The sequence below is a fragment of the Pagrus major genome, chromosome 19 (assembly GCF_040436345.1).
Source record: "Pagrus major chromosome 19, Pma_NU_1.0".
Taxonomy (NCBI): domain Eukaryota; kingdom Metazoa; phylum Chordata; class Actinopteri; order Spariformes; family Sparidae; genus Pagrus; species Pagrus major.
The window spans coordinates 20503470-20525655 of NC_133233.1; the positions used below are offsets into that span (position 1 = coordinate 20503470).

The 22186-nt window shown below is 42.4% G+C and overlaps 3 protein-coding genes across 5 annotated transcripts in view; all 3 read left to right on the forward strand.

The window, feature by feature from the left end:
• The window catches only part of LOC141014453 (sickle tail protein), a 49204-nt gene extending 37400 nt beyond the window's left edge, over positions 1–11804 (forward strand). The window contains exons 11-21 of one of the 2 annotated variants that reach the window (XM_073488254.1): positions 1650–1780; positions 1984–2131; positions 2790–3291; positions 3429–3633; positions 3763–4052; positions 4272–4430; positions 4740–4862; positions 6610–6690; positions 6790–8430; positions 8962–9093; positions 10124–11804. In XM_073488254.1, coding sequence (XP_073344355.1) covers positions 1650–1780; positions 1984–2131; positions 2790–3291; positions 3429–3633; positions 3763–4052; positions 4272–4430; positions 4740–4862; positions 6610–6690; positions 6790–8430; positions 8962–9093; positions 10124–10675 — 3964 coding nt within the window. In that variant the 3' untranslated portion in view covers positions 10676–11804. The remainder of the gene's footprint in view (positions 1–1649; positions 1781–1983; positions 2132–2789; positions 3292–3428; positions 3634–3762; positions 4053–4271; positions 4431–4739; positions 4863–6609; positions 6691–6789; positions 8431–8961; positions 9094–10123) is intronic. The other variant, XM_073488253.1, reaches the window with a different exon arrangement.
• Positions 11805–11946: 142 nt separating this feature from the next.
• LOC141014884 (uracil nucleotide/cysteinyl leukotriene receptor) lies at positions 11947–13818 on the forward strand. The gene is made up of 2 exons (XM_073488822.1): positions 11947–12023; positions 12837–13818. The coding sequence occupies exon 2, from the start codon at positions 12862–12864 to the stop codon at positions 13816–13818; it is 957 nt and encodes a 318-aa protein (XP_073344923.1). The 5' UTR covers positions 11947–12023; positions 12837–12861.
• Positions 13819–15448: 1630 nt separating this feature from the next.
• The window catches only part of nphp3 (nephronophthisis 3), a 32296-nt gene continuing 25558 nt past the window's right edge, over positions 15449–22186 (forward strand). The window contains exons 1-20 of one of the 2 annotated variants that reach the window (XM_073488022.1): positions 15449–15473; positions 15947–16321; positions 16451–16576; positions 16798–16948; positions 17108–17260; positions 17384–17517; positions 17908–18068; positions 18183–18339; positions 18701–18775; positions 18855–19025; positions 19133–19236; positions 19598–19712; positions 19818–19961; positions 20045–20142; positions 20304–20406; positions 20545–20627; positions 20743–20881; positions 21128–21292; positions 21423–21517; positions 21970–22092. In XM_073488022.1, the coding sequence (XP_073344123.1) occupies positions 15998–16321; positions 16451–16576; positions 16798–16948; positions 17108–17260; positions 17384–17517; positions 17908–18068; positions 18183–18339; positions 18701–18775; positions 18855–19025; positions 19133–19236; positions 19598–19712; positions 19818–19961; positions 20045–20142; positions 20304–20406; positions 20545–20627; positions 20743–20881; positions 21128–21292; positions 21423–21517; positions 21970–22092 (2621 nt within the window). In that variant the 5' untranslated portion in view covers positions 15449–15473; positions 15947–15997. Of the gene's footprint in view, positions 15474–15946; positions 16322–16450; positions 16577–16797; positions 16949–17107; positions 17261–17383; positions 17518–17907; positions 18069–18182; positions 18340–18700; positions 18776–18854; positions 19026–19132; positions 19237–19597; positions 19713–19817; positions 19962–20044; positions 20143–20303; positions 20407–20544; positions 20628–20742; positions 20882–21127; positions 21293–21422; positions 21518–21969; positions 22093–22186 lie in introns of those variants that run through there. The other variant, XM_073488025.1, reaches the window with a different exon arrangement.

Genomic DNA, 22186 nt, shown 5'->3' on the forward strand with positions numbered 1-22186 from the left:
AAATATTCTTTATCTTATCTTCATCTTACCTAGAGCTATTGAGCTATTTTTCCATCTAGATTGTTTTGGTGTGAGTTGCCAAATCTTGGAGATATGAGCTGTAGAGTTGTCGGCCTTCTCTCGAATATAATGAAACTAGATGGCACTCGGCTCAAGGTGCCAAAAACAATAAATCTGAAACACTTTCCAGCAGTCATGACCCAGTTACTCTAAATAATCTGGAAACCTCGTTGTGAGCAGTTTCCTGTGAGAACGCTACTGAACTGCACCGTATTACAGCACAGAGGGAAACATGCGTCTACTCATGGACGAGACTAGTCTGTGAGCAGATGCACGAGGCTAGCTAACCAAGCCAACTAAGCTAGCTAACGTTAGCTCAGCCAAGAAGAACGCCATTTTTGTTTACATGTTGCGCTGTCACGGGCAGAAGGAAGGTGCATCTACACATGGACGAGAGGCTTTTACCGGTGACAGCGCGGCATGTAAACATAAATGGCGTCTTCCTTGGCTGAGCTGTACCATTTGCTTAGTTAGCTAAGCAGCTAGCTCACTATAAAGTGTAGTTTAGTAGAAAGAAAAATAGTTCCTACGTGGAAATGCTCACTAAAAGGTCTGTGCATTAGAGGAAAAATATGTGTTTTTGATCTTGGGGTGAACTGACCCTTTAAGTACGTCATTGGAATATCTGGAATTGGCTGTCTCTTACTCTCAAACATAATAAAGATGTACATAATAAAGAAGCACTGTCTGTTTTGTCCATGGGAAAAAAAGGGAAATCAGTTTCATTATTCCTGGAATTTCCCATCATCATTCCCATTACCATCTCGACTTGGCATAGCGGGGCATTTAACACACTGTCTCCTCACTGCCTTTCCCACTCCCTTTAGGGATAGTTCTATAAAGGAGTGTTTCTCAAGGGTACCTGGCCACAATGAAACACCATTTTAGTCCCTCTCATGCAATCCAACGCTGCACACAATGTTATCATTCGCCACATTTCCCCGCGGAGCAGCCATTTTTCCCAAGCGCTGGGATGGCTTGTGAAGCGGCAAGATATGTTTTCTATGTGAGGAAGCGCTCACTCACAAAAAAAGCCCCTCGTTCAGTGTGCAAACATTTGTGGTTTTGGGATGAGATCCAATCTGATCCAGACTGAGGAATCTAATGTAGACAGGGAAGATAAATGCGAAGTGGAAATGTTTATTGTCGGTGTCGATCCTTGTACATATTTTGAATATAATTTCCACCCCCTTTTTATGGATCTTGTCCCAATGCCTGATCTCACCTTTGCCCATTAAGTATCACTGTAGATCTTTAAGATAAATGATTGTGTGCTGCCCCCTGGTGTTTATAAAGCGTAAATAAAATATTAATAGTGTGAAAATCTGTCTATTCTGTCTACCTCTTAAACAAACTGTGCCCAACTAGATAAACATAAATATAACAGGAACAAATAGTCCTTAAAGTGGAATAACATTTTTACATTAAATCCTTTGATCATTAGTTTTCATTTCTGCCTTTGAACGACACTGCATATACTTTATTTTGGTCAGTGGTACCGCATTTATTAACCAGTTGCTGTAGGAAAACTGAATTCTCTCTCTCAGCTTTAAAGTAATTTCCACTATGCATTTTGTTTTCCTCTGCAGTGATCTGGAGCAGTTTGTAGTGTCTCTGCAGAAAGAGTCAGCGGCAACACACAGAGTTGTGACCCTGAAGGACGTGGAGGAGGGAGCAGTGACTCTGAGGAAGGTGGGGGAATCTCTGGCAGGGCTCAAAGGTAAGACAACAGATAATACTGTGTATAATCCTCTGTTCCACACTGTTTTAGTTTATACTCACTGTGATTAAACAAACAGGTGATACAGAAGAAAGTGCTTGGTACTATGGTTCTTCTAAGTGATAAAATAAAACTCAGGCTTTCAAAGATTGACATGATCAAAAACAATTCCTTTGCATGTTCCTCTGTGTGTTTTTATTCAGGAGAGTTCCCGGCCCTCCAAACCAGAATGCGGGCTGTGCTCAGGGTGGAAGTGGAAGCTGTCAAGTTCTTGAAGGAGGAGCCTCATAAACTGGACAGCATGCTGAAGAGGGTCAAGAGCCTGACGGACACACTCAGCAGTCTGAGAAGGTAGAGGAAAAAAATCATATCTCAGTGGAGATAAAGTAGGGATCAGGGAGAAGAGGTGCTGCTGTATGGGGGCTGAGAGTGAGAGCGGGAATTGAAGTTGAAAACAAAAAGCACTCCGCAGAGCTTCACACAGGGGTCTATGATGTGGGAGATTGTAGTGTTTGATTATATGGCAAGCCGGCCTTCATCCCATCAGAGAGGTCATTCCGTGTGGACGGAGGAGTGTGGCGTCCATCGCCTCCACTGGACCGATAAGTGAATTAATGTGGTGGACACGGCGGAGCCTCATTTCCATTTTAATATGTCACATATACCAAACTCACTCCCGACCTTTCTCTCCCTCACACTTCATGACACTTTTACCCAATACATGCCCGGCTGCATAGCCATAAGACATTGCATCACAGCTCCCCTCATGTCAGAATTAATCATTAACATTATTTGTCGGCTTTATTACAGGGTTTGATGTGTTCTCAATCTGGTTGGGAGACAAAAAAGATTCTAGTACTACTAATTTTGGTTGTAAAATAGATTTCTATCAATGTAAGGTATTGTTGATTGCGCGATTTAGAAGAGAATGTAAGTTGTTGAACGAGCAGAAAATCTGAAGATCCCTGTTTTAAAAGTGTATCACATTCTGTTTCCCTCCTCTCTGCAGATCTGCTTCAGAGGGCCCTCAGAAAGGACCCAGTCCTTCTGCTAATGTCCCAGTGAGCAACAGCCCTTCAGCAGCAGCAGCAGCAGAACCCCCTGCAGAGGCTCCCCCACCATCAGCCCAGCCTGGCTCCACATCTGCCCCGCTGGAGCCTCAGAGCTCCACCATCAAATCAGAGGTGATGCCCTCCTCTCCGGTGGTCATCCATCATGTGCAGAGCTCCCCGGTCCACATGCAGCAGTCCCAGCAGTCTGCAGCCTTGACAACTCAGCCGAGTCCACCGCTCACCCCCAGCCCCTCTCAGGTCCCCAGTCCCAACCCGAGCAAGAGTCAAGGCCGGGAATCTCCCAAGGGGGCGGCCTTGGATCCACCGAGTCCCGCCCGTCATAAGAAGACACATGGGAACCTGGTGAATAATGGCAACGGCACTGCCAATCAGGGTCTTGTCATAGAGGAGCTCCAGAACAGTCAGGACAAGAGCAAAAACAGAGCAATGTCCATAGAGGTATGTGTGATTACCTTCCGATTGTCATTGGTCTTTTTTGGTTTGTCATAGGAATAAGATTATTTTACTCAGCGTCTCCAGAATCAGAGAGCCTTGTTAGGAACTCTCTTTTTCTTGTCTTCTTTTTTCTGTTATAGGCAGCAGAGAAGGAGTGGGAAGAGCGGAGGCAGAACATGGGTCATTATGATGGGAAAGAGTTTGAAAAGATCCTCCAGGAGGCCCAAGCCAACATGATGAAGGGCATTCCCAGTCTAGACGTTGAAGAGAACGCAGGACTGCCTCCTCCTCCTGCTGCTGCTGGAGAACAAGCAGAGATCCAGAACCCTGTAGAGTCACCAACAGGTACAAATCTAACACAAATGTCATTTTAAGACACAAGCATGGGCTCCAAGTATAAATAATGTACAACAAATTCGATCTTTTATTATCATATGAACACGTATAACTTAATTTCTGTTATTTTGATGACAGAAGAGCCCCAGTCTGAGCTTCAGTCTGACAAATTAGCCAAGAAGGGTCCTGAGAAGCTCCCAAAGCCTGTTCTGGAGAAACCAGCCAAGCCTGCACTGGAGAGACCCTCCAAGACTGCCACCAAGCCGGACCCCATTGACATTTTTACCAAGCAGGGTGCTGAGAAGGCCAATAAGTCCCCACCACCACCTCCTCCAAGGAAGACCTTCCCCAGTTCAAGCTCAGGCATGACCACCACACGCTCTGGCGAGGTGGTTTACACCAGCAGGAAGGAGTCCGTCTCCACTCAGGTCAGTCTGAGGCTTGTAATCTCATTAATGAGACATTAAAAAGAAAAGATGTAGAGAAAACTACTGTCTTTAACTATTCTCAGTTTTTGGGTGTCGTGCATTTCTTTTCTTGATTGAGCGTTTTGACACTGACAGTATTTTAATTTTTTTTAAAACCGGTTCGACTATATAATCAAAAAGACAATATGGGGCCTTTAACCTTTGAATAATTTCTAACAGGAGGTTGAAGAGGACACTCCACCTCCCACTCCACCCCAAACCAAGCCCACCAAGGTTCCACCAGAGACCAAGCCGAAGCCAGCCACCCCTCCACCTGTCATTGCTTCTGTTCCCGCAGAAGAGGAGGATGAAGGGGACAAGATCATGGCAGAGCTCCAGGTACGATGCAACTCAAGCACTCACACACATACATACATACATACATGCACAAATGACAATCAATAGGTGTAAAGTTTGCTGGATTTCTGCGTTGTGGGTGTGGGTTGCCTATCATTTCCTTCTGAGGGAGGCTGATTTTCCCAGGAGTGGCAAAGGATGATCAATGACCACCTCCAAACTCCTTGATTTTGAATCTAACTTTGTCACGTGTGGGGCTTTACAGCTGTGGCTAAAGGTGAAGACACTCAAACTTCTTTCCTCCTCAAATTCCTTGCCCCCATTCCCCCTTCACTTTTCTCCACTCTTTAGGTTTTCCAGAAGTGCACAGTTAAGGATGTAGGGGTGAAAAATGTGGTAGAACCCACCCCTCGAATTGAACCCCAAATCAGAGAGCTAAGACCAGGGCCCATATTGCCCCTGAAAGAGAAAAAGGTAAAATATTCGTCGTCACGTGGCTACCCACCTAACTGCCTGCCTCTGCCAACTGTCTGATACAATCGATGGCTGTGTCTTAACACCTCTACAACTTTTGCACCCTTGCTTTGGCTCGAGAGAAACCTGTAACAGCTGCCTCCAAACAGCACCTTTCCTTGCTGCCTCAGTTTCCTTCCCTCTTGTGATTCTGCTGGATATCACAGCTTGAATATTTCGGGATTAAGTCTGCATAAAATGAAGCCTCTGAAAAGATGCTGTGTCTTTTGTGTGTCTGGACCAGACAATGATGTGTTTTGTGCCACTGATTTAATTATCGCTTGTCTTTGCCTCTAAATCAATAAAGACCTCGGCACTGTACTCTACAGGCAATTAAATCGTCTTGTGTCTTTCTTCAATTACATGTCTTCATGCAAAATCAACAAAGAATATTTATTAAATGATTGACAATTGAGAGAAACATCGTAGACACAACCTGTTTTTGCAGACTTGGTTCACTATAGGTCAGTCTGGCCACTTTGCATGCTACTCTCCCCCACTTTCACTATTCTGAGGGATTTTCTGTTTCTCTTTGTCTTTGCACAACTTTACTTTAGATTGCTTTCCCAGCTTTACACCTATATAACAAGCACAACCCTATCTTTTTTTCATATTTAAGTCAAACAATGCACACATTTAATATGATTTTCCCAATGAATGTGACAAAGAGGACAGGTATGTTCGAATGCAATTCATCTGATAAGTTCACTAGGTCTAAATCTAAATATCTCCCAGTGTTTACCAACTCATAGGAACAACCCCCATTCCAAAAAAGTTGGGATGTTGTGTAAAATGTGAATAAAAACGGAATGCAATCATTTGTAACTTTTTTTTTTACCTTAAAATAATAGCTTCAAAATCATTTTAGTGTCTTGTAACAGGGTGAGTGGTGTCCCTCTATCATTTGTTTGTGCACTGTGTAACTTCAGTGAGAGGGTAGGATCACAGTGGCACATACTGTGACTTCAAGTAAACATGTTCTCGAACTTGAAGCTTTCTACAGACCTGGGATTTGTATTTACGACAGTGGTGTTGCATTTAGAAACTGTAGGAGGCGCCAAATCGCACAAAATGCCAATTTCTACATAGTGTTGCTTTAATTATCTGTCAAAAAGGATTTACAAATTATGGCATTCTGTTTCATTTATGTTTTAAACAGTGTCCCAACTTGTTTTGAATCATGGTTGTATAAATACTACTCTAAATATTGAAACCTAAAGTATTGCATATTAGGTAAAGTTGCAAAATGCATCAAATTATTTCACTAAAGTAAGGGTAGTCTAAGAAGTGATTTGCATGAACAAGACAGGAAACAGGAAATCACACCTTCACAAGAAAGCAGAAGAGAGAGACTTGAAAACTTAATTGCAGGATTATCAACAGTGGAAGTGCAGAAGAGAAGACAGGGTTTAGCCATCAATAAGTAGCTGACTTGGCTAGCGTAAAAAAGCAGCTTATAGTCTTAGCTTTTAAACAGTAATATTTATTCATTTTCCCTGCATGAATTTTGATGTACAGTATTTAATGTCGGCTTATAAAAGTGATGTTCATGAAACAGGGATCAATCTGAGCAGTACATTCTGCAAATAATTTGCCTTGCAGAAGGTAATTGCTCAATGCAGTGTTGACACTGTAGATGCTACTGCAGCCCACAACAGCCTGACACACCAGTTGCACAGTAATATTATTCCCTCACACACTGTTCTAGCAGAGCTCAGAGCCCAGTCGAGAGGAAAAAGATCCAGACACAGATGAAAATGGCAATTCTACCCACCGACAGAGCCAAGGGGTACGTATGGCTTTCATTTATTAGCATTATTTCCATGTATAGTTAATGTATGTGCAAGATTTTTGAGAGATTTTAAACAGCTACTTCTTCTTTCCTCAGGTCATATACTATGTGACTGGCCAGATTCCCAAAGAGCAACCGCCCCCGCCAGGAACGGAGGAAATCCCCGAACACCAAGATCAGCCTTCAACACAGGTGTCAAATGTCAATGTTAATGACAATTCTCCAAGCCAGCAACAGCAGCCGCAGCAACAGGAGCCACCTCTGTCTCCGTCGCAGAAATCACCTCCACCTATATCGCCTAAGCCTGTTGGACTTAAAGGATTCAAATTTCCAAGGAAGCAAGTTAAACGCTCCGAATCCTTGAAGACAAGTGCAGAAATGGAGAAGGGAAAAATCCTCAACAAAATTAACACTGAAAAGAAAAGCAAAGTCATCAAGCTGCATGTTTCTTCAAGTAAAAATATAATACCTGAGTCTGTGGTTACCACAACGACCAGTACAGTAAGAGAGGCACCTAAAAGTTCTGGTCCTCCACCAAAAAAGGTTCCTATTGAGGCTATTGATCCACCTAAAGTTAACTGTGATGAGGGTAATGAGGAGGCTGGTCTTAGTCCTGACTTACCTGGAGAAGAGGCACCTCCACCCCCTGACAACATCGCATTTATGATCACTAACACCAAAGTTCAGGCCCTGTCCTGTGGTGAGTACCAAGAACTGGTCAATGCCAAGGGAGGAAGTGTCCAGACTGTCACTGTAGGTAGCGCTGCTAACCGAGGGAACACCACAGAGAATCCCAACATGCCACAGGATAATGGCTTCAACAAGAAGCCCGTCATCATCATTTTCGATGAGCCCATGGACATCCGTTCGGCTTACAAGCGCCTGTCTACCATCTTTGAATGTGAGGAGGAACTGGACAGGATGCTCTCGGAAGAGCGTATTGAGGAGGAGGATGAGGAGTCTGACACAGAGAAGAGTGCAGGGCAGCAGGGAAAAGCTGAAAGGACCGAAGTCGTTGATGGCAAAACGGTCAGCTCTTCACAAGTCAATGCAGACCATATTAGCTTATCATCCTCATCTTCATCCTCAATCTCGGACAGTGGAAGCAATTTAGAGTCAAATGGTGACGCCAAGCAGGATGGTAAGAAGAAGTTCAAGTTCAAGTTCCCAAAGAAACAGCTGGCGGCACTTACCCAGGCAATCCGCACTGGTTCCAAGTCAGGCAAGAAGACTTTACAGGTGGTCGTGTATGAAGACGAGGAGGAGGGCGACGGTACTATCAGACAGCACAAAGAGGCAAAGAGATTTGAGATCGCGCGCTCAAAGTCCTCTGCGGACACTACCAGGGTGACAGGCTCAGCCGGGCTGAAGAGACAGAACTCGGACTCCCTCGTCAGGACAAACGAGATCCGTAAGAACACCTACAAAACACTGGACAGCCTGGAGCAGACCATCAAGCAGCTGGAGACCACCATCAGCGAGATGGGACCACACTCCCCTCTGGAGCCAGTCGGCACGGAGGAACCTAAGACAGGGAATGGGAAAAGCCCAGAAGGAGTGGGGCTGAAGAGGTCTTCCTCTCTCCCTACATCCAGAGGGTCAGGCCCTAAGGTACCCAGCAAAAATTCATTGCAGAAGAAGACTAAACCTCAGCTCCTTCCTCGCCCTGTAGTCGCCCCTACTACCACCACCACCACCACCACCACTGTCCCCAGTGCCCCCAGCACCGTACAACAGGTCTCTCTCTAGCTCTTGTTGCTCCGGGAGGCTTTGGGTCCTTCTTGTTTTTTTTGTCTACAACCTACCTTCACTCCAACCCTAACCACTGAAATTACAAAATCCATTAATCCACTCCACAGGTGCTTGGAAACATTGGAAATGCCCCCTGTGGCTTTCTCCCTCTGTGAAATCATGGTGACATGATTGGGGGTGGCATTTTGTTGGGTTCCTGGCTACCATATTCCTCCTTCAGATCATTGCTAAAACTCTTAGGTTTTCAGCAAGTGGCATCATCAAAGACACTCTCATGATGATTAAGCTCTGATATCTTCCTCATTCTTGACTGCATGTACTACTGTGTATTGACTTCAAGGTTTATGATCTCACTGGGTGCATGATCTTTCACTGGTGTTGAAACGTTGAGGTGTAAAATGAGGTTCTTTGACCTGTCAGTGCCTTGATTTTTCATACTTCCTATATGGTGTGTGTGTTTTTTCCCCTTCTTTTGTTTTATTTCTTCTTTTGTTTTTCGTTTGGATCCCCTTGCAGAACGCCAGTGTCGCTTCCCCTACTAGTCGGATGCCCGTCCCTTTGTCTGCGAAGTCCAGGCAGTCGCCGGGTACTACTGACAAAGCAGGAAAACAACAAAAACTGCAGGACGCTCAGAGGCAGTTCCGACAGGTAGTTTTACTGTAGGGCCTTACCAGAGACTAGAAGAAACAAACGTATAGGAATCGAAAACATGAGGCATGTATTATTAGGGGAAAAAAAGACTACCAAAGCTGTGAGATTTAAAGTGTTTTGAAAAAAAAAATAATAAAGTCACCATGATGGCGACTGTGGATCTGTTAATGTTTCTCTCGAGACCGCTCTGACAAGAAGGCATGCTTGACTCTTGACTGTTACCCCATAACATCACTGTACTGTATGCTTTTGCATGTCCACACTGCTCATGGTTTCACTGTGTTGGTGACAAAAAAAAAAAAGACATGGAAAAATGGCAAAGAGACGTGGAATCGTATCCTGTCATCATCTGAGTTGTCATCACATCTCCAGTTCCCATCACAGCTGAGTTCCTAAACAGTGTCGCCAAATCCCAGGATGCTAATGGCTATCTTAAAACACACACCCTAACTGACATTTCGCCTATGCACCTTCCTTCTCGCAATGCACCTCTGCTCAAACCCAACATCACTGCATAGCTTCTTAACCCCCACGGTGATATATTTCCCTTCCCCTCGAGATTTCGCCACGACTCACCATCTTGCACCGTCAGTTTCAGTGGAATACTGGCCCACATTCCCCCTGTCCGCTCTCACTCTTCGATCTCCTAACCCTGTTATCTAATTCTCTCCAGTCTTCGTATGCATCTCTGCCGTATGAATTTCCCCCCACAGCCCCTTCACGAGACCTAACATCCTTTCTAACACGGGCAGCCTGTAGAGCTGCCCCTCCTGTCTGCCATCGCATCTAACCTTTGCAGTGTTCTGTTTCTTGGTAACATGTCCAATGTGTCTCACCTTTCATGTAAAAACAGAGCTTCTTTATATGTTTTTGGTGTCTTTTAGTTGTGTCTTAGTAATATTAATGTTTGTGTAGTTTTCTATGTATATAACTTGTAGTTTCTTAACATCGTCTTACCGTTTATATGTATTTTTGACCAGATTTCTTTTTTGACAACCAGTATCTGTTTTGGCATCTCTGTTTGCAGGCTAACGGAAGTGCTAAAAGAGTGGGAGGGGATCATAAAACTACTTCCCCTACTATACCCATCTCTAAAATCCCTGCTTTTTATCCTAGCTCTACTAAAGGCAGCTCCCAGTCTGCACAAAACTCAGATGCTACTAATCCCATTAACCCTGCCTCTTCCTCCTCCTCCTCTTCCTCCTCCTCCTCCTCCTCTGTGACAAAGTCCTCCATCCTGTCCTCTCACGCTCCTCGTTCCGGTTCCCTACCCTCCTCCCATATCCCTTCCCTATCTAACGGATCCCTCAAACTCCCCACACCCTCACAGCACACAGGTAAAGCTCTCTCGTTTCCCTCGCAGACTCAGAATGGTCGAGTGCACTCCTCCTCCTCCTCTTCATTCTCCTCCTCATCCTCCTCCTCCTCCCCCTCCCCTCTGTCGCCCACACCTTTGGGCCCAGGTGGAAAGAGCATCCGCACCATACACACCCCCAGCTTCACCAGCTACAGGTCCCACAACGGCAGCAGCGGCAAATCCTGCATCCCAACAGCCACAGCAGCTAAGGACACTACCTAGCCCCATTATGGCCCCTCTGGCCTTACCGCATAGCAGGTAGACCTGGTCATGTGTCATTTTATATCGTTCTTGTTTGTTGTTTTTGAAAGTTTTTTGTAAAAGTATTAAGTGATGCACTCCCCCAGTTCATGTTTTATTTGACACTGGCATTCTCACACCGATGCTTTTATCTCCTTTAAGTTGCGTTTTCCATTTCTGAAAAATACTTGGATTATGATTCTCTCTTGAAGGTGTACCAGATGTTCTGACAAAATATTTTATAATGGAACTAAAAAAAATATATAGTTTTACCACTTTGTAGTTGAAGTGGAAGGCTCTTATGGTGTTGAAAATCTATTTTTCTTGCTGTAGCTATGAATAGGGATTATAGAGTTGATGTACAATCACAAATTATCATGTAAAAATTGTGTTTTATTTTTCAAACCAGAGATTGAATAACCATAGTATATTTAATCTTCTATATTTCTTATGTTGCCAGACATTCAACGCAGCCCTTGTAAATGCCTTTTATGGATGTATACATAATGTATACAGACATTTTAAAGTTGAATTCATTGTTAACCTCTGTTTTCAAAGAGTATTTTCTCATTTTTCACCCATATGAACTGCCAAGTTATTTTACAGATGTGTAAAACTGGTTAAATGAGTAATACGAGTTTTCATTTTAGTGTGCCTATTTGCCAAAGTTGTTGTACAATGACTCACTTCAGGCCTAACCCAGTCACAGGATTTAGGGGAATTTACACGTGTGATGGCAGAAGTGTTGACCTCAGTGTTTGTGCTGCTGGTCTTGGTTTGTTAAGTTAACATGTATTGTTGTCTAAATGTAAACTGTACTAAAAACAAAGTGATGAATCGGTTCTACCACATGTACATACAGCAGATGCTTCTACTAAGAAAATAAGTAGTTTTTTTTAACATACCAAAGTTTATTTGTATGCATGCCTTTCAAATACTTTAGGAGAGTGGTGTAAAAGAAGAATTATGTTTGCACAGATAGATTTTTGTAAATATCTGGTTTTCTCTCATTTTTTTGTAAAGCTTTAAATCCTACTATAAATGAGCAATGTGGTAAAGACAAAACTGTGTTGGAGTAGCAAAAAATAAAGACTTGCATGCTTGTAATGCATCGAGCGTCAAAGTTTTTATTCTCTGTTTCTGGCTTCCTCTCTAATTCCTGTGTAACCGGGTGATGCGCGTGTGTGTGTGGGTTTGTGTTGTTGTATAAATATGAAAGTGGAGACGCACCACACAGCAGAGCACTTCTCAGTTCCACTTCACCTGTCTCTTATTCTGACACGGACAGCAAATACATAGTAGACTTCAGCAATCTGTGTCTCGATTACAGGTAAGAAGATGATTCTCGATAATATCATTGATTTTTGACACGTGAGGGTTATATTCATTGGATTACATGATTACATAATGGGCGTATAGATTAGTGCTGCTTCATCTATGTAGCACCTCTTTTGTAAATTGTACCATTTAATCTAAAACACAAAATAACTCACAGAGCACTTAGTCATCTGTTGAACATCTTTCTTTTGTTTGACATCAGATTTTAAAGCCATTTATCAGGGTTTAGAGGAAGTGTGAGTATTAACTCAAATGCTGTACTAGAAAAGTTGATTTTTGAGTCTCATTCCTAACTCATCAAAAACACAATCCCAAAGTGTCAGTACTCGACGAGTTGGGACTCAAAATTCAACTTTTCTTGCAAATGGGACATTTAAAGGTGCAGAATGTTGATTTTCATAATTGAATAAACAAACTGCACAAAGGACTGCACATATTCATACTGTTTTACTAAAAGGACCCTTCTATCTAACCATCTATCTAATGACAAATTTTTCTAACACATACCATAAAAAACAGCTTATCTGCTGTTGTTTCTGGTGTTAACTGATTAAAATCTCCTGCAAGTGGTTTCAGTGGCACCCTGCAAGAACAGTTCCTGTTTCCTTAAACCTCATTCACACATGATGTTCCATGTGGTTTGGTGTCATATTTGTGTCAAACTCAGAGTGCGTGCTTAGTTTCCTTTTGATAAAGGCCTAACACTGTATGACTAAGTGAATCACTTAAAAGTCACTTGACTTAGGTTATTGTAGATCTAGGCTGCCATCATCATAACAAGTTATTTGTGTCTGTGCTGGACTAGGCTGATTATCTCCACAACAACAACAATGAACATCTCTGAGGAGGAAAAACAGGCCTTCTATGGCGGTGCATCCCACCAGGAGAACATTATCTTTTCCACATTTTACATCCTGATTTTCATCGTCGCCGTGCCTGGGAACGCGCTGGCGCTATGGGCCTTCTTTCAGCAGGACAGCGATTCTCCATCAAAGGTCTTCCTGAGGCACCTCTCTGTAGCAGACATGTCCTACATCCTCATTTTACCCATGCGTATAGTTTACCACCTGTCTGACAGCCACTGGCCTTTTGGACATATAGTCTGTCAACTAGCAGGCTTCCTCTTTTATCTAAATATGTACTGCAGCCTGTACTTAATGAGCTTCATCAGCCTGGACAGATTTCTGGCTGTGGTTTTTCCTTTAAAATCACGGTCAGTTAGGAAGGCTGTGTATGCGAAGGTAGTTGTGGGCATACTTTGGGCAACACTTCTTCTGTCAATGAGTCCTGTACTCTTCTCTAAAAAGGATGTGACCACCAATTCAACTGGCATCTGCACCAAGCTGTACTTAGAAAAGACATCCCCCACGGCTTTGGTTTCCACTGTTGTGGCGTTCGCTATTCCCCTCACCACCATAGTGGTTTCCTACATACTGATTTTGTTGAAACTGAGAACAGTCAAGCAACAGGAAGAACGGCCAGTGAAAGACAAAGCCATAAAAATGATCATCCTCATCGTGATGAACTTCCTGCTCGCATTTGTGCCCTACCATGTGAGCAGGGTGATGTACATACAAAGCCACAGTCACGGCCATCTGACTGCAGCAAGACACGAGGTGCTGGGAAGAGCCAATCGGATCACCTCTGCACTGACCTGTGTTAGTGGTGTGCTGGATCCTGTGATGTACTTCTTCCTGAACCGTGCATACAGAGACAGACTGCTTCAGCTGTTCTGTAAAAACAGGCAAGGTGATCAACAAGGATCAATGACCATGTGTAGACAATAAAGTGGGATGAATAGTATCAACTTTATTATTCAGCTCCTGATCCTTCTTGGTAAATTCCACATTCACAAATTGAAATGGAATGGCTCCAAAGACTCCTTTCATGGATTTACTGTTGGCACTTTTATTGAATATGTAAAGAATATAATTAATGAACTCTGGACTCATCTGGATTGTACAAAGTTTTGTCCTTTTTGTTTGACAAGTGTCATTATACATCTTTGCTGTAAATAAAGCAGGTTTTGGTGAAAAAATTGTGAAGACAATAAATGTTTTAAGCAAACTGTTCTGTTTTTGTATCACTGTTAGAGAGGTGTTGAGACATGAACGCGTTCAATCTCGGTTTAACATATTCATGAGAGCTTTAAAATGTAGATTTTGCAAAGTATTCAAAGGAAAAATATATAAATTCCTTTTTAAAATCTAAAATCTTGTATTCTTAGTGATGGGGATGGTCAGTGCAGTTAAACATAGACCTGCTGTTTGGAGAACGTACAGGTCAAAGACTCCTCTGGTTGAACTCTTGATAGGTTAGCAGTGTTGAGTATTTTTAGTCTGTGATTAGGGTGAAATGACAAAAATATGAACTTCTTCTTTCAGTGGTGCAACAGTTCTTTCCACATTTAGATGACTAAACTTCCACTTTTTGAGGAAGTAATAACCCCTATCACCTCTTACTCCTCTTACTACATCTTGTCATCCAACACATACCGTGGGACAATTTCAACATCAGTTGGCAACCTTACAATCAAGATTTGAATTAAGCGCTGGATTTCCTCTAAAACTGCCAGTTTTGTTTTAATTGAGCAAAACAACTCACAACTACTCCAACACTGGAGCATCTCCCTACAGAAAAGTCCTGCAGGACAACTTACTGCCAAATACCTGCAATAATTCCTACAGGACTCCTTCACAGCTAAACCAATCCCAAAGGATTATCAATATACCCGAGAGACTGTTTTTTGTAAAACACACGCAAACGTATCTTATAAAAGTAATGCATGAATGAATTAACTTTGTTATATATTATATATTTCATTTTAAAGGTATTTGCATTTGAAAACGTCTTCTCTGTCAGCAGTGCTGGCAAGTAACTAAGTACAATTACTTCAAGTACTTGCACTTTACTTGAGTATTTCCATTTTATGCTACTTTACACTTCTACTTCACTACATTTCAGATGGAAATATTGTGCTTTTTACTCCACTACATTTATGTAATACTTTGTAACATTACAGATTCATAATAATAAAACAAATTATAATCAACAAATAACTTATGAGGTATGATTGTAGATTAAAAAAGGACTTTATGCACAATGAGAACTTTAACTTTTGCTGCTTTAAGCACATTTTGATGCTATTAGACCTATTTTTGTATCTTTTAACTCGTGTAAAAATTTTAATGCAGGACTTTTACTTAGTATTTAGTATTTATACACTGTGGTATTGCTACTTTTACTGAAGTAAAAACAAGAATCAGTTCATTTCAATGGCATCAATTGTCAAGGGTATGACCCCTGATAGAGCACCTGTAGGATATCACTGTTGGTCAACTTTTGAAGGAATTTGACTTTTACTTAGTTTGACTTCTGCGAGCACCCGTAACATCTACTTGTTACCAAGGCAGCCAGGAAGAAGCTGTGAAGGGAGCGGACCGTAAGCGCATTCTTGTTTGTTTAACCTAGCTTCACATGTTTAAACCAATACTGTTGGTTGTAGTCAAACATTTTGTCAAAGCTAAAACATGTACGGGAGTTATTGTGTCCTTCCCGTAGTCTTTATACTCCAGCAAATATCGCGACGAGCGTGTTGAAGAGCTATTTTTATAATGTTAGCTAACCAAGTACAACTGTCTGTACCGTTATTCTTGCTGTAATTAGCTAGCAACTGCAAACCTGTTAGCTTTAAGTCAGGTTTGTGTAGCCTGGGTTGCTCCTTTAAATATAAAATCCGTGAGAGCTGCTGCTTGTGAAGAAAGCAAGTTAGCTTTGTAGCTGTTATTGACTAGCTGTTCTGCGTTTTTTATACAGTATCTAGGAACCATATAAGTGCAGAGAAATGCAAATAACAATCATTTTTCAAAGCCTAGGTAGATGAAAACTTTCCCTGTCATGTCTGTCATCGCGCAGGAGTAGCTATGTGCGTCCGAAAAGGCTGAGTAGTGTTTTTCAGCTGCCACCATGGGCACCGCATCCTCTCTGGTCAACCCTGGAGAGGTGATAGAGGATGGGTATGGGGGTGAAGGTGGGGAAGCTTGTGAGATTCCGGTGGAGGTGAAACCCAAAGCCCGACTCCTGCGCAGCTCCTTTCGCAGAGGACCTCGGGTGATTGGGGCCAGTTTCAAATCAACAGGCTCTGTGGATCTGGAGTACGCTGCTGAGTATGAAAGGCTCCGTAAAGAGTATGAAATCTTCCGAGTCAGCAAGAATAACGAGATCACATCCATGCAAAAGAAGGAGGCCAAGCTGGACGAGGAGAACAAGAGGCTGAGAGCTGAGCTACAGGTAATGATTTCACCTGATACTACCAAAATCCAGAGGCTACCATCTTATCACAGCACTCCAGCTTTAACAGCTTAGTTTAATGGATGTTTCATGATGCTGATCGTTTGCTGCATCTCATTGTGACAACAGGCTCTGCAGAAGACCTACCAGAAGATCCTTAGAGAAAAGGAGAGTGCTCTTGAGGCAAAGTACCAAGCTATGGAGAGGGCTGCCACCTTTGAACATGACAGGGACAAAGTAAAACGACAGTTTAAGGTAAGCCACACCGCACATGTAAATGTGTGTTGCTGTTAGAGCTGCAACAACTAATCGATTAGTTGTCAACAGCAAAATTAATCTCTATCCATTTAACAAAAATAATACAGTCACATTAATCGACAATGAAAATAATTGCCAGTTGCAGCTCTAGTAGCTGTGTGACATACTCTCCAGTTATCACGATTGCAGCCCTAACCTACTGGATAAATCACTGCCAGATTTTCCGGGAGACAAAAGAAAAGGAGATTCAGGATCTCCTGCGGGCCAAGAGGGACTTGGAGGCCAAAATGCAACAGCTGCAGGCTCAGGGTATCCAGGTGTATGACCCAAATGACTCTGACTCAGATGACAACCAAACCACTGTCACTGGTAAGGGCAATAGTGGGACCTTTTCTTTTTTGTTCTTTTCATCCATCCATCCTTTCAGCAGTAATTTGCAATTAAAAACTAAATCTTAGGTTTTGTCTTGTCTTGTCCGATGAAATCTTCAATAATGTTATATTATTTGTTAACTGTTTTTGTCTTTAGCTGCAGGGACGCAGTGTGAGTACTGGTCTGGTGGTGTGCTGGGTAGTGAGCCCTCTATGGGTAGCATGATGCAGCTGCAACAGACCTTCCGGGGGCCGGAGTTTGCACACAGTTTGATAGATGTGGAGGGACCCTTTGCAAATGTGAGCAGAGGTAAGTAAACTTCAGTAAGTCTGTAGAAAGAAGGGAGAGGAGAGAGAAGGCTACGATTGCTGTTTAGCTCTGGAAATTGACCTCTTACTTATAACTTTTCCCATGTGTGTGTGTTTGTGTCAGATGACTGGGATGCTGCAGTGGCCAGTCTGCTTCAGGTCTCCCCTCATGTGCCCCAGGCCTTATGGAGTAACACAGTGCGGTGCTACCTGATCTTTACCCAGGAGACCAAAGCTGAGCTTGACATCTTTATTAAGGTTGGTTGGAGCAGTGGTTTTTGAAAGTACCAATCATCATCCCTGCAGTATTGTCACAATACTGATATTGAGGTAGTTAGTCAAAAAGAAGTTCCTTTCTGGCTGATGGTACTCATTCGCCTTCACTGAAATAGACAACACAATCAATATGTCTCTACTGACAGACAGAATCAATGTAAGTTAAACATGCTCACAGAGATTTAATTTAAGACTTAATTTAGTGTTTCATTGCCTTTAATTTACTCTCAGGAAATTAGTTTGGTCAATTCAAGCCTAGTCTGAATGTCAGACTCAGTGGAAAACAGAGAAAACTGAAAGTTGTAATTTAACCTGGTTTAAAATGCCACTTATCCTCGTCTGGGAAATCTTTCTTTCACGTTTGCATTACAGAAACACTCTCCTGTGTTACGCAGAATGTGTGAGGGTCTCGGCCATTTCTACCTGAATGTCTGCTTCCCAGAGGAAAACGCCGCCTCATACGCTGTGGAGCGCAAACAGGAGCTTGAAAGGAGCTCTGTGTGTGTGCTTCTTCTCAAATCTACTGTCACTAGGTACAGTAAGTCCTAGACCTATCCTCACTTGGATAGGTAAGACTGCACATGAATTATATTGCTTGTTTATAAATAAATGAGACACTTTCTTCTGATATTTATGAATGTGTGTAGCTCTGTGCTGGAGGATTGTGAGGAGGCTTTTGTGAAGAATCCAGATGGCCATCCACTGGTGCTCTACCTCAGGACTGAAGAAGATCACAATTTGACTGGACCGACCAGGCAACTGCTGGAAAGGGTCAATGCTGCAGACAAGGCTGCCAAAATCAAGGTTGGTGTGTGCCGTATATTAAATGAACAAGTCAAACAGGTCACAGGGGAGGAGATATTTCACAAAGTATTAAAGGTTAAATAAAGGATTGTATTTTACCATGATCACCATAATAGCTTGATTATTAAAAAATCTATATGATAGTTTAAAGTCATGAGAATATTGTGCAATTGTGTAATATGTGCTTCTGCATTGCTATTCTTTACATTCAGAGTTTGTCAACAACTCATAACCATATTTTAAACTGTCACCAAAAGCAGAAGTTGTGTGTTTACTGCCCTTTTAAAGTTGACAATGTGTTTTCCTGATTGCCACAGTGCCACACAGTGCTTGTGCTGACATGTTTTGAACATTAACCCAGGTGGTGGATCACTGTGGTTCTGCAGAGGAGGGTGCCGACCTGATTAATGCTCAGCTAGAGAAAGTCATCAAACAGGTACAGACTGTCCCTCAGCAGCATCTGTCTTTTTAGAGCCTCCTGGCACTGAACTTCCACTTCTACCCTCATCATGTAGGAGTTGCTGGGCCTTGAAGGAGTAGACGTTGACTCTAAGGACTCTGGGATAGAGGAGGGACGTGAGGAAGACTCGGGAGATGTGCTGTGGGACCTGCATGATGAGCAGGAACAGATTGAGTCCTACCAGCAGGCCTGTAACAGCTCCACCTCCCAGTTAGGCTTTCAGAAGGTACTACAGATCTTCCACTCAATTTAGCTTTCTAAATCTAATCTTCCAGTCTCATCATTTGTTCATGAAACTCTATAAAATGGTGTTGTATCTGATGTCCTCTTCAGTACATAGATCGTTTGAATGACATGATAGCTGCTCCCCCTCCCACCCCTCCTCTACTAGTGTCTGGTGGTCCAGGCTCAGGGAAGTCTCTCCTGCTGTCCAAATGGTGAGAACTGATGAAGTGTGATATACTTCCTTTTGACTTTTTAAATCAAACTATTGGACAACTATTGTAGTTAAAAGCATTTCATTTCAGGGATGTTGAGTAATTTTCCTAATTTAGCACTTCTAGGCCTGTTTAGATCATTTTTCATTTCTCAGTCTGATAGCTCTCTTACAACATGCCACAAGGACAAAACAATTATGACATCATGTTTATATTTCAGTGTTTTCCTGTCTATTTAAATTACATCCTTCCTTTGCCTCTTGTTTTCATATTGCACTGCTTTAGAGGTGCAATGTGTCATCATGGAACAGGATATTTTGTTGATTGTCTACTTTGCTAATTGTCCTTGAATTCCTTCCAGGATCGAGCAGCAGCAGAAACAGTCCCCCAACACACTGTTCCTTTATCATTTTGTCGGTCGCCCACTTTCCACAAGCTCGGAGCCAGTTCTGATAATCAAACGCCTCACAGTCAAAGTAAGGAGAAGCTCATCCATAGACTTACTTCCAGGGATGACTCAGTCTTACTGAATAACCGTGGGGATGTGTTTTCTGTCTGTTTACCTCTCTATTGTCACATAGCTGCTGCAGCACTTCTGGTCCATTTCTGGCTTGTCCATGGAGCCCAGTAAAATCTTGGAGGAGTTTCCCCGCTGGCTTGAACGTCTGTCAGCACGGCACCAAGGAAACATCATCATCATCATCGACTCCATTGACCAAATACAGGTACACCTCTATGTTTTAAGACAGATTAAACGTATACTTCAAAGCAACTCCTCCAACTCTCCTATTTTTCTCATTTTTTTCAGCAAGCAGAAAGACACATGAAATGGCTTATTGACCCTCTTCCTGTCAATGTCAGAGTGGTGGTGTCTGTTAATGTAGAGACGTGTCCTCAAGCTTGGAGGTGAGACACACTGCTTGAATTTTAAATATTCCAGTCAATTTACTGTATACGTGTTATATTGGTTCAAAATGCTGTTTATTTATTCACCATGCAATGGCATGTATTTATAAATATGCTCCTGTGGTATTGCTGTTTGTAATTGAGTGACCATCTCTGTTTAGGTTGTGGCCCACCCTCCACTTAGACCCACTGAGCCCTAGAGAGGTCAGGAGCGTTGTTAATGCAGAGTGCCAGAGCATGGGTATCAAGTTTACCAAGGACCAGGTCAGTAATCATTTCATCAACCCTTCTTTTTAAAATCTCTGAAGAGATTTGAATGTGTGGAAAGTTTTAATTTTTGGAATCATCAGATGTATGTTGTTTGTATGAATGCCACATTTGTATGTTTTTTTTTGGTTTAAGGAGAAGAAGCTGGAAAGGCACTGTCGCTCTGCATCCACCTGCAATGCATTGTATGTCACACTACTTGCAAGGATGATCATCAGGTCAGCCACCCTTGGTTTTGCAACTTTATATTTATTAAATGAGTTTATGTATGTGAATGTGTGGCTACATATATTGACGTTTTTGTTGATTTTGCTGTGTTTTGCTATGTCCCAGCAGTATATCAAGTTGGTCACTGGAGAAGAGCCTCGACCAGTGTCTACAGTGTCAGGACACCATGTCACTTTATCGGCAGGCGCTCAAGATGACGCTGAACTCCCTCAGCACAGACAGAGAGCGACACGTTATGAGAGAGGTGACAAAATAACAATAACTTTTCTCATCTTAAACACAGAGTTGTGTCATGGTTACTGGTGTGTGCTGCAAACCTACCTTTTCACCATGTTATTTTGTGTTTTCATGATTAGCATTTTCTTTTGATGAATTAAAGATACCACATCAGATTTTTATTGCACTGTGTCTGGTTTCATTCGGCCTCACAGAAACTCACATTAACACTCTGGATGTGATCCTTTGTGTGACTTTTTTGTTCTCTCCTCAGATACTGTGCCTTGTATGTGCCAGCCATAATGGAGTGAGTGAATCAGAGGTACTAGACCTTTTACCAGAAGTGGAGTTGCCTGTCCTGTCATCTCTACTTCACCGTTTGAACAGACTCTGCATTGTAACCCTCCGCTGTGGGCTCATCAGGTTTCAACACCTGCAGGTGATAAAACTTATAGAGCACAAAGTCATTAAAAAACAAAGTGCATCACAAAACTCTGATATTTATGTGACAGAACCTTTATGAATAGACAATTTTGAAGTTTTTGCTTGTATGTGTGTTTGTCCTTCAGGCTTGGGAAGCTGTCAGGTTGGAGTTCCTGGGTGGAGGAAGCAGCTCTGCTGCTTACAGAGACAAACTCATAAATTACTTCAGCCAACAACTCAGGTGCTTATTAAGAGGGGTCATCTTTCCTCATACAACATATCTTATTCACGATAACCTTGATATTGAAAAATGAAATATTGATATTGTGTTAATAATACACATATGATAATATCGTCTGAATAATCCAGCAAAGATGTTTGGCCTTATGTAATATTTGTTTATGAGTTCACTTTTTTTGCAGTTATGGTTGCAGACTCTCTCTCCACCTCCCTACACTCATATTTTGAGAGGTTGTTTTTTTTTTGCCAAAAAGTGAGACAAAACACACAGTAAAACATAGATTTGATTGATAACATGTTTGTTTTCAAATTTCTATAGATATCACAATACTGTCTTTGTCGTGAATTTGTTTGGCCACGATAATTGTGGAGTGAAAATCAGATATCGTGACAGCCCTAACAACACAACTGTCAGCACAACAACTCGTGTCCTGGTGTGTGTTGTGTGTGTAGCCAGGACCGTGTGACTTGGCGTGTGGCTGATGAGCTGCCCTGGCTGCTCCAACAGCAGGAGGACAAGACTAAACTACAGCTTAGCCTCCTGAACCTGTTTGTCTCCCAAAACCTCTACAAGAGGTAGAACAAATGCACACAGACACAAGCTGATATTACAAAGCCTGCCATATTTACTTGGATATAGTCTTACAGGTGTATGTTGTTTTCTTTTTCG